The sequence below is a fragment of the Phodopus roborovskii genome, unplaced genomic scaffold (assembly GCF_943737965.1).
Source record: "Phodopus roborovskii unplaced genomic scaffold, PHOROB, whole genome shotgun sequence".
NCBI lineage: Eukaryota > Metazoa > Chordata > Mammalia > Rodentia > Cricetidae > Phodopus > Phodopus roborovskii.
Window position 1 is genome coordinate 22,100,205 of NW_026126517.1, and position 11,487 is coordinate 22,111,691.

Consider the following 11,487-nt stretch of genomic DNA (forward strand, 5'->3'; position numbering starts at 1 on the left):
TATCTCTGACCTCGGCTTCCCTTTCACCTGCTCTTTTCTCTCCAAGCCGGCCTCAAACTGAATTTCTTCCTCAAGGCACGCCATGGACATTTGCTCTTACAGTCTTACATCCTTCCATGTTTCTTTTGTTGGGGGCATGAGACAAGGTCTCATGTAGCCCAGTTTGGCTTTGGTCTGGCTCTGCAGGCTGGTCGTGAAGACCTGATCTTCCTGCCTCCCCTTCTACCTTCCAAAGGGGAGGCTTACAGACATAGTCAACCAAGCCCAGCTTATTCTCAAATCCTTTGGCCTGCTTGGCTGATGCTAATAGATCAAGACCCTCATTTAGATGGGGTCTTGCCCCTTCTTAGCAAGGAAGCAATACTGAGGAATTTCTAGACCCTACTCCCCCCGTACTCCCACCCACAGCATTAGATCAGACCATTTTTGTCCAAACACATGTCAGCATAGTGGTTCATGTTTCAGCCATGCCTTTGTCTCCATGGAAACTTCAAAGGTCAGGGTGTGGAGACCTTCATAACAGGGAGGTTCTGAGAAAGTGGTACACATCTTACATTTCTTTTTTAATTTTAAAATAATCTTACTAATTTATTTTAGACAGGGTCTCTGTACAGCCCAGAGAGATCTATAGTTCACTATGTAGCTCAGGCTAGCATGAACTCTATCCTCTTCCCTTTGCCTCCTGGGTCCAAGTTTACAGGCCTGAACCACCATGCCCGATGTTCATCTTTTATCCTGTATCCTTTTAACATCTTTTTTGAGAAACTGGGAAAGGTATTTCTCTGAGTTCTGCAAGCTATTGAAAGCTGAGGAGCAGGATGTGGGGATGCCTAACTTACTACTGGTTGTTGAGAAGCACAGGCAGAGAATGTGGCTTTCGGGAGCCTAGCTGTGGCAGGTTAGAAGACAAGCTGCTTGAGTAGGGAGAAGTAGAGGATAGATTCAGGAACTATTTTGGGGTGGTATTGGCTACTGTCCATTTGGGAACCTGAAACCACTATAGCTGTTTTTTAACAAAGGATATTTAACACAACAAATTGGTTACAAAATTATGGGGAAGAAGCTGGCAAGATGGCACAGCAGGTAAAGGTGTTTGCTACATAGCCTGACAACCAGAGTTCAGTCCTTGGAATGCACATGGCAGGAGAGAACTACCAAAACTTATGGCAGCTACATGTATAAATGCATGAATGCACACATAACACACACACACACACACACACACACATACACGTAATTTTTTCAGAAGTTTGGTGTGGGAAACCAGTAAAACAGAAGGGAGAATGGAGATGGAAAGAAGTATATAGAAGTTAAAGATTGCTATCTAAGACAGGAGTTGGCTATGGCTAGATGCTAAAGGGCTAAGGAAGATCGCAGAGCCCCATCCACCTCTTTAGGGACTTTGAATAAAGCTGTTGCTTCCTCTCCCACCTCCTTTCCTCCCATGACAGACACCAATGCACTCCAGGAATCCGGATCCAGCACCATAAGAATGAGGAATTATCCTTTGTTCGTTTGGAAGCTCTGAGCCCTGTCTTTTGGAGTTTTTATGGGGACCTCATTATTGCACAGGCTTGACTGACTCCAGGACAAACATGTGGAAATAAGATTAGCCCCAAAGAGTGTGATCTATTGCTAAGATGCTAGGGAGGGAAACCTAGCAAGGCCCCTCTGTTTGCTCCTTCAGTCTTCCTTTCTCTGGAGAGACATGCCAATAGAGGTAGAACCAGCAATGCCTGGTGATAGACTAGACATGGGGATGAAGAGAAAGGCAGCTTGGACATTGGCAACTGGATGGGTAATGGAGCCAAGTACTGACAGGAAGAAAGTAGGACCACGAAGGGAAGGTTCCACTGTCAGTCTGACAGACCAACAAACACAGACAGTTCATGTTTCTACAAACTCAAACCAGCTAAGCCAGGCACTCTGGTCTCTTCCCATCACCAGGAAGGGGCTGTGCTGTGATTGGAGCTCAGCTCCTCCTTCAGGTTTTCGGGGAACAGAACTACCTTGATTGCCACTATTACTCAAGGTTAAGGTACTTGCCGTGTGGTTGAAAACTCATTTAATACAGGGAAGAATGGCATGGCCCCTGCACAAGGGGGACACAGAAATTCATGAAGTGCTCCATATTTTTTTCTGTTTGAATCTGTATTTTGAACAGGGCATTATCCTCTGTGTTATGTTATAAAACTGTTGGAGATGTTAAGAGAGGGAGAGGGCTGTCTATGCACTGGCAGTGTAGATTAGTAATTGAGCACCTATGTGACAAGCACGAAGCCCCAGGTTCCGTCACCAGCACAGCAAAAAGAAAGGTGGTAGGGCTCGTTCTAAAACATACTTGGAAAACCAGGATGGTGGTACATGGCTGTAATCCCAGCCCTTGAGAGGAGGAGGCAGGCAGATCAGATGTTCAATGTTATCCTCCACTGTCCACTAGTGAATTCAAGGCTAGCCTAGACTACCTGAGTCCCTATCTCAAAAACAAACACAGATTTTAAAAATTGCTGAAGAAATGAACAAAGACATCCTTATTCAGTCAAGGTAGTTTACTGTGTGTGCAGCACTAACCAGTAACAGGAGAAAAATTACAAAACAAGATACCAAGAAGGGAAAATATACTCTGTACTCTCCAGTCACATGTTGCTTTTTAAAAGCACTCTTAGTTCTTTGGGGTTATGTGCGTTCCCGCTTTCTCTGTGTCCCCCTAAATCTGGCACTGTTGACTTACATGCCCATTGTGACTATCCCCTAAATAGGATAGGGCAGCTAGGGACTGGATGTTGCTGGGTGGGGTAGAGATATGCAGAGAGGGAACCTATCAATCATGAGTGCTCAGAACACTCAGTGAGTTGCTGAAGGCCAAACAAGGGGAACCTAAGGCGGCCCTGGCCCTCCTTTCCCTGGGGAATGTGCTTAAAGTAGGAACACTTGTACAAAACAGTACATAGCTACATGCCACCGCGGGGGCCAGAATCACCTCTTCATGCTCATCTTGTGCTAACACCAGAGGCTAGCACCTGGGGGCTCCAGCCAATGGAGGTCATGTCTAGTGTGTGACTTTTGATGCCCAAGAGGAGGTGGGGACAAAAGGGCAGAGAGATACGCAGCAATAGGGACTAATTTGTGCTTGACCATGACCCTGGGCAAGGGGCTGGTTCCTGAGCAAAGGGCAGTTTGGTTCTAAACAGCTAGCAGGGGGCTGTTTTCCCTGAGGGGACAAAGCTGCATAGCATAGGAAGGACATTTGAGCTGTGCAAGGACCCTCCTATTCCCCACATACACACCCCTCTGCCTACTGTATGAGGTGCAGGGGATACTACTGTGGAGCATATGGTAGGCCCATCTCTTCCATGTGGGTGACACATGGACACACAGGCCAGAGTTCCATCTACCTGGGACCAACTTAGTTGAGTACAAGGGGTCTAGTTCTGATCAATGGTCTTGCCAAGGCTAGACCATGCCTTAAAGGTTAGAGTGCAATGAAATACATCATGCATGACCCACAGGATACCCCTACCAAGAGGGCCATGTGGCAGTGGCATGGCTTCTTCATGATCACAACATGGCCAGGCAGAGGAAGGCTTGAAGGAAACACTGGAGTGGGATGCCCTGGGAGTCCACAAGCCACCTGGGCCTCATGCCTCGCCCTCACCCTCAGAGCCAGATCTCGTCACTGCTGACACTGGACACTCGGTAGATGTAGCCCAACATTGGGAGACGGATGAAGCCTGTGGGTCAGAGATGCTTGGTGACTCTGGTTCTCTGGAACTTGGGGAAGCCCTTTCTGCTCCCAGCACCAAGGGGCACTGGGTATAAGCACAGGGGTGTGAAGAGGAGGTAGGGAGGACAGCAGGGCTCAGTACCTCGGCTGGTGAGGAGGCCACCAGGCTCTGCTTCTAGAAGCTCTGGATGGCTGCTATGTTGAGCCACTGGCCGATCTGTTGCTTTCCCTGTTGGGTGACAAATGAGGTGGGGCCGGAGACAGGGCTTTGCCTAAGGGGACATGTCTCTGTCTAAGAACCAGGGTCTCTCTCTTAGAAGCTGTAAAGATTAAGCACGGAAAGAACTGGTTCCAGACATACCTCTGAGATCCGGGGTGAGGTCATTGAGCTGAAGGTTGGATGGGAGGGACATGTTCTCCCGTGGCAGGCGTACATTATTCAGTTTCAGGTTATTGGAATCACTACAGGACAGACAAAGGCTAAGACAGATCCTGGTACCAGCAGGTATGCATCAGCTTTGAGGCTCAATCCAGACCTCCCAGAAGCCTCAGGTTACCACCTGTCCCTTAGTTTAAAATGTAGTGCCTTGCATTTTAGTTTAGCCCATCTGCCCAGCCCCAGGAAACATTACCTAGATATCAGAGACGGGCGCCGGGAGGGGCCTGAGGACAAAGAAAGCATGCCACAGAGTCAGTGTGCCCTCTCATGCTGAGCTCTGCCCCCTGCCCAAGAGTCTCCGGAATGCCCAGGCCTGGCCCTGGGACCAGAGACAGCTCCAGTACTTATCCCTGCTGCCTACAGTGCATGCCATTCACCCCTGCCCTCAAGTACTCCGCCACATGTCAGAGAAGGCTGGCTCTGCCCCAGTCTGCCCACCTCCCTTGCTACTGCTCACCCCAACTTCACCACCCTTGGCCTCCACTGCCTCTGGCCCTCCCTACCTTTAGTTTTCTTCTCTTTCCTGCAGACCAGACAGGCCACCAAGGTACTGAACCCCACTAGAGTGCCCAAGGCAAGCCCTCCAGCCACGACGATGCCCAGCAATGGCACTTCTACTCGGGTGGCCAGGAGCCCTGTGGATTGTCCACTGGTTAGTTTGCAAGTACCCCTAACCTGACATGCTGTAGCTCCATCTACTCTGTCCCTGCCCAAGGTGGCTGGGGACAACTCATCTATAAGACCAACCACAGGGCAACGAGTCCCCGCTTTCCATTCTGGGACCCCTGTACCCACCTTAGGGTTTGCCAAGCCAGTTGCTTACCTGGAGCTGGAAGTGAGGCACTGGTGACACCCACATCATTGGTGGCCACCACTGAGAGGTTGTGTGCCAGGCTGTGGAGCTGCAGCTGTACTGTGTGGTTCGTGAGCCAGGGATAGTTCTGAGCATCCAGCACCAGGAAGTCAGAGGCATTGACAGTCACTGGCCCATCCTGGTCAACCCAGGTGACATTGGCAGGTGGGTTGGCCCGCACCAGAGCAAACAGGACAACCAGAAGGCCTGGGCCCTGAGCTTCCTGATACTTGGCCCCAACCTGGGCAATCTCTGGCTTAACTAGAGCAGAACAGAGAACAATACACTCTCATTACAGCCCCCCACTCTGGCCCTTTCTTCCCAAATGTGGAGGGGAGCAAGGGCCTAGGAATCTCAGATCATTAAGGAATAGGTAGCTGGGCCTGCTGGCACAGCATTAGTTCACTGTGATTAAGATGGAAAGTCAGGGACTGGGGATGTGGCTTAGTCAGTAGAGTGTTTCTGCCTGCCATGCAGAAAGCCCTGAGTTTGATACCTAGCAAAGCATAAAACCAGGTGTGATGGTCATGCCTGTAATCTCAGCATTATGGAAGCTGAGACTAGGGGTGGGGTGGTAGATTTCCACTTTGAGGCTACTTTTAGATACTTAGCAAGACTCTTTCAAAATTTAAAAAGCCTGGGCTTTGTTGGTGGAGTGTTTGCCTACCATGCACAGTCCCGAGTCCAGCCCTCATACCAGGTATGATGGCACCTGCCTAGGGTCTCAGCACTAGGGAGGTAGAAGAAGATCAGAAGTTCAGAGTCATCCGTGGCTACATAGTAGGTTTGAAGAAAGTCTCAAAGTATAAAATTAAAAAACAGAAAGGTCAGGCAAAGGATCTAGATTTGCATCCTTGCCCTGCTTCTTAACATCTGTATGACCTTGGGCAGACTGTTTAACATATTTGTACCTCAATTTCTCATTTGCAAAATAGGGACAAAGAAAGAAATTCCCTTATAAGATTAATGAGGATAAAGCAAGCTACATTTGCAAAGTGTTTGTTTATGAATGCCCTGTTAAAGCTGAATGTGTCATGCATACCTGAAAATTTCTCCCTAGTGCTGAGATTACTGGTATGCTACTCAAAACTGTTCTACTGGGGGTCCAGGAATGTCTTTCCCTGCCTGCCTCAGGAATACTTACATTGCACATTGAGAATGACAGAGGCATTGGCTGGCCGGCCACTCCCTGGGTCCTGCAGGGAGCAATTGAGCTCATGCTGGGCACGCTGGGCAGTGACAGTGAAAGTGCTCGTGCCTCCAGAGAAGGCCTCCCCGCCCACACTCAGGAGTCTTGAGGTGGTGGCCTCCTGTAGCTGCCCATCCAGGTACCAGGCCAATCGGGGAGTGGCAGATCCCCCTGCCACCCGACAGGTGAAGGCATGGCGCTCATTCTCCCGAAGTGCTCTCTCAGCCCAGGTCTGACCATCAATTTGTGGTGCCAGCTCCCCTTGACCTGGAACACAGCAGGCAGCCTCTGGAAAGGGCTTAGACAGGCCATGGTGAGGTCCCATTACAGAGGCCCCGTTACAGAGGTCCCCGTTACAGAGGTCCCGTTACAGCAGGCCAAGAGACAGGCAAGCTGGTTTCTCTCATCAGGACCTGGCTGGACTTAGGATAGGGAAGTGGGGATCCCAGGGGAACCCAGCTCAGGAGGCTGGAGTGGATATTTTGAGATGCAAGCAAGCAGGGCAGAGGGGGCTCTGGCCCTTAAATGTTTGGCCAAAGTATGAACAGGGGTATACCTGAACTTAAGAGGGCTGGCAGGAGCAGCAGCGTGTGCCGGAGGGTTGCTTGGCTCAGAGGCAATTCCATGGTGGTCAGGGATCCGCCTCTAGGCTGCTGAGAAAAGGGTATATAGCCTTGGTACCAGCTAGGTAGGCCTAGCAATTCCCCAAGAATATACCATGTACTGGTGTAGACTGATACAAACAGGCACAATCAATAAGACCTAAAGGAAAAGACACTGTGGGCACAGAAGCCAGCACTGACAGTAGGTGACCACAGACAGACAGACAGACAGACAGACACACACACACACACACACACACACACACACACACACACACACACGTTCAGTCCACACGTGCCCTTCCCCCCAAGTGATTGTCCTTCTCCTGACCGGGTCCCCTCCTGGACTGGCTTTCCTTCCCATCTGTCGCCATGCACCCCTTTCCCAATCTCGGCTCCTCAGGATGAACTTGGGACGAGAGCATCTCGGAGCCGAGGTGGGGGCGGTGAGCTAACTGGTGGCGGTCGCTGGAGCATCCCTAGCTTCAGAGCATCCGGGCTCACCTGGCTCCCTCCCAGAGCATTGCCCCTGCAATCGCGTTAAGTCTGGGGAGCGTCGCAGTCCTCTGCAAGGGCGGGGCCCATGCCAGGCAAGACCAATCGTTGCCCGAGCTCGCGCAGGTGGCCGCTCCAGCCCCGTCCTGTCCCGCCCGCGCCGCGGCTCCCACCCTGAGGCTGTTGGTAAACCAGCAGACGCAAAACAGACGCAGTCGGCAGTCCCAGAAGTTTTATTGGGTACTGGTTGGATCATGGGTCCCCTCTCCTTTATCCAGCGGCCATGCTCAGTGCCCATTGCTGGGCGCGCGCAGCTGCCCCATCATGTCGGCCAGCATGCGGTTGCACAGCGCGGCATACGGGTTGAGCAGCACCAGCTGGCGCCGCGCGAACGGGCTGCCCAGTCGCGCCGCCTGCTCGAAGTCTCTGCGGGCGTCGTCGTCTCGGCCTTGCAATCGCGCCAGCAGACCACGCTGCACGAAGCTCTGGCGGGCGGCGCGACCCCGGCCGCTGCTCAGCGTCACTGCGCGCTCCAAGTCCTCCAGGGCTCCTGCGGGCCGACGGGAGATGGCGCAGGTCAGCGCGGAGTGTGGGCATCCGAGCCCCAGCCCACCCTCCAAGCAACCCATTCCCGGAATTCACAACCCACATTCGTGTAGTAAATTTTTGAGCCAAGAGGGATTGTTATTCCTAACAAAGGCATGAAAGGTTGGTAAAATTGGCTTGGGGGCCACCCAAGGGCAATGCTGAGATTAAAGTCCAAGGCGTGCCCTGGCCGTATTGCCAAGTGATGAACCCAAACGTGAATGTTGCTGAGAGGATTTGGTCGTTGTATTAGGGAATCTGCTAACTGCCAAATAGCTGTAGCTCACACCGCCAGTAAGTAGCCAAGCATCTATTGAGTGCTTAGTGACCCACTCTGAATCCTAGAGTTCAAAAAACATCATTAGGGGTTAAAGAGGTGGTTCAGTGGTTAAGAGCACTGACTGCTCTTCCAAAGGACCCGGCATCCACATGATAGCTCCCAACTGTCTGTCACTCCAGTTCCAGGGGATCTGACAGCCTCACACTAATGCACATAAAATAAAGTTTAAAAACATATCAGCTACACAACTGTTTCCTGCTATAAACTCCATCTCCTCTTTGTGCCTTTCCCCCTTTTCCGATGCAGGCTATGAAAGTGGCACTCTTCTCAGTTCCTCCTCATTATCTCCATGGTCTTCATTACCCTGTATCTAATTTCATTGGAAGAAGGTTGTGAAGCCAGAGCTGGCTGGCTGCACTGTTTTATTTTTGTGATTCTCAGAGGAATGTACTTAGCTTGAATCTCGGAACTCAGAGCCTCAGGCAGTCAGCCAGCCAGCCAGCCAGCTTGGGGTTTTCATGAAGTCCACCAGCTGCTTTCTTTGAACCCTGCTTCAATCCCTCCCTGTTCTCTAGTCTCCTAAAGTGGCTGCCAGCACCACCCTGGAGAAAGGCTGAGCTTCCATGGTCAGTGGATCCCGTTCAGGAAACACAATGGAGCTAGACTGCAGACTGAGCGGCTCTGGGACCCAGCATTGCTCAGTTTCCCTCTTCACAGCTAGTGTGCTAGAATCCAAGTCTCTACAGGTAGGGTCAGCTCTGAACCTCCCTGCTTTCCCTCTGCAGGCTGTCATCAACAGCCTATGGCAGACACGCCTGCAAAAGGAGCTCTTTGAGTATCTTCTACTGTCATTAGGATGGAATCCGGATTTTCTAGCTTAGATTCTAGGCACACCTTCACCAACTAGTCTTACCTATGGCCTGGTTCTCTACTAGGTCTCTAGCTTACACTTTCACACCCACCTGGCCTCCAGTCCTTCCTCTTTGTTGCAAGATCCCAGCCTAGTCACAGTGACCTGAATACATCAGGTTTGATCCAGTTGTCTTCCCTGCCCAAGCTAAATCCATCAGTGACAACCACCTTCTTAGTCTGACACTTAAAAGTTTGTCACCCTTGGGTCTCTGTATACCTCTGCAAGGCTCAGCTTTCCATATTACGGGGCCTGATTCAGCCTCCCTGGAGAACCTAGGACCTAGGAATGCTTTCTAGGCTCCTAGAGACTTTATCAACTAATCCTTCAGAATTTGCCCTTCAGGAAGAGGCCCCATACTGCTTTCTCTCTAGTTTGTCTGCTGTTAACCTAGTTATTATGAGCTCCTTGGGGAGCAGTATCATGGGATTTAGAGCCTCACCACCTCGTTCATATCTGGGCTCAGCCACTCCTTATCTGGAGGAGTGTGGGGAAGCTATTTAACATCTGTATGCTTTTCTTCACCTTTACAATGAAATGACAACACATACCTGTTAGGGTGGTCATGAGGATTGTTAGTACAGCCTGGTTGAGTGCATAGTGCCTGGTCCACAGGAACTGCTACATAAATGTTCTATCTGCATGCCCTCTTCTTCTAGTCTACTGCTGCCTCGAAGGCTCTTATTAAATGTTCCTTAAATCCATGACTGTAGGCAGCCTCTTGATTTTTATAATAATCTCACGAAGCTAGCAGAATCTATACTGTCTTGGATTTTCTAAGTAAGAACATGGGTGTCAGGGCATTTAGCATCTGTTCCTATGTTCTTTCCCCACAGCAACTCATCTCTGCCCTTCCTGGAAGGGATTCTTTCTGTAGAGGATCTCTGGTGTCTTCTCCTCACCTGCTACATCCCCCTGGAGCCTCCGGGCTTGAGCCCTGTTGTTGTAGGCAGAGGCTCTTTCTGGTAGCAGGCAGATGGCTTGACCAAACTTCTCCAGGGCTGTGTGGAGGTCCCCAGCTTCTGCTGCCCTCACTCCCTGCAATTCCAGGGCCTTGGACTGTTCCAATTGTGCTTTGGGGAAAACTCCATCTGTACCAGGGAGGAAACAAAGTGGGGATGTGTACAGTAGGCGAAAAATGAGAAGCCACCTTGGGCTTAGGCATTATGACACCTGAACCAGATATCACAACAGAAGCAACTTGCTGAGTTAAGGAGAGGAGTAGATGAGGTCACTAAGACAGGGGACTAGCAATAGCTAAGAGACCTGAGAAAGGGATAGGGTATGAGGACTTGTGCACTGGTGACTTGTTCTAGACCACAGTCTCAAGTTGTGGAGCTTAGATTTGAACGCTTTTCTTTGGCTTACCCTCATTTTGCTTTACACACTGCCTGACACAAAGGTAACCATAACAGCCCCAGGTTTTGAAATCTGTCAGATTTTCAGTAAAGCCCAAGCTCCACTCCTGCAAAAGCAAAGCCCCAAACATCATCAGGCAATGGACCATGCTGCTCCCTCCGGGGAAGAGCTAGCTAGCTCAGTGCCTGGCTTGTAATAGTGCTTAACAAATGAAGCTCTGATGTTATGTCAGGGTGTGTTAACTGAGGCATAGTCAAAGCTTTGAGAGTTTGACTTCAGCCAGCAGTTAGGTTTGGAACACAGGAAAACTTTAGTGGTAGACTGAATGAGAGGCAAACTCTGGCCTTCTCTTGGCAACCTTAGACACTGAACTTCAGAGGACTTCTCTGGTTCTAATCTGACATCATCAGCAAGGGTGGAAGGAAGGGTCCCGTGTCACAACATCCTGTAGGAGCTCAAGGGCCTACCAGACAGCCTATGGAGAGGTAGACACTAAAGCCAAAGACTTACCTTCATCTTCCTTCTTTGTTTCTTCCAGGTCCAAGCCAATGACATCTCCAAATGGGGTATCGGGGTTGAAGATGGCCTGCAGCACTGCCTGATCATTTGGAGTCCCCATGGTGCCCAGCTCCAAAGTCCCAAGGTAACTCGGGTAACAAGGGAAGATGGTAGGGAATGGGGTGGGGCTTTTTAGCTGGCTCTTGTTGTGAATGGAGGTGATTCTGTTTGGGGACCGCCCCCAAGTCAGAAAGGGTGTCTTCCAGTCCTTGGCTCAGCCTCTAAGGCCAGGGTTAGTGACCTGGCCTGGTGGTTTTACAGCATTTCCCAACTGAACCCATACCTCTAACAGAATAAACAAACCCTGTTTCAGCCTTAAGGTGGAGTGGTGCACCAAAGGTACCAAATGCTTTCATTTTATTATAGTTGGTTTAGAAACCACTAACTTCCTATCAGAGGTTGGTAGATAGAAACGAAGTCCCTCCATCCAGAACCTCTAAGGTCCTGGATACACATCACTGCTCAGGGGAGGGCACTCTGGGCAAAGGAACTA

At 50.4% G+C, this 11,487-nt stretch overlaps 2 protein-coding genes and 1 non-coding gene across 4 annotated transcripts; 1 reads left to right on the top strand and 2 right to left on the bottom strand.

Moving 5' to 3' along the window:
• Positions 1-2,029: 2,029 nt before the first annotated feature.
• Positions 2,030-2,137, top strand: LOC127232044 (U6 spliceosomal RNA). The gene has a single exon (XR_007835342.1). It is a non-coding gene; the product is annotated as a U6 spliceosomal RNA (small nuclear RNA).
• Positions 2,138-2,826: 689 nt separating this feature from the next.
• Tmem25 (transmembrane protein 25) lies at positions 2,827-6,866 on the bottom strand. 2 transcript variants are annotated; one of them, XM_051197278.1, is made up of 8 exons: positions 6,762-6,866; positions 6,161-6,472; positions 4,987-5,277; positions 4,667-4,798; positions 4,357-4,387; positions 4,086-4,186; positions 3,867-3,953; positions 2,827-3,731 (listed from the first exon to the last, which is right to left on the bottom strand). In XM_051197278.1, the coding sequence occupies exons 1-8, from the start codon at positions 6,829-6,831 to the stop codon at positions 3,658-3,660; spliced, it is 1,098 nt and encodes a 365-aa protein (XP_051053235.1). In that variant the 5' UTR covers positions 6,832-6,866; the 3' UTR covers positions 2,827-3,657. The 2 variants fall into 2 exon arrangements, with proteins under 2 accessions (XP_051053235.1, XP_051053236.1); XM_051197279.1 differs by lacking the exon at positions 4,667-4,798.
• A 654-nt stretch (positions 6,867-7,520) lies between these two features.
• Ttc36 (tetratricopeptide repeat domain 36) lies at positions 7,521-11,127 on the bottom strand. Its single transcript, XM_051197286.1, has 3 exons — positions 10,947-11,127; positions 9,980-10,168; positions 7,521-7,852 (listed from the first exon to the last, which is right to left on the bottom strand). Exons 1-3 carry the CDS (start codon positions 11,053-11,055, stop codon positions 7,590-7,592), a joined length of 561 nt encoding a protein of 186 aa, XP_051053243.1. The 5' UTR covers positions 11,056-11,127; the 3' UTR covers positions 7,521-7,589.
• Positions 11,128-11,487: the final 360 nt, after the last annotated feature.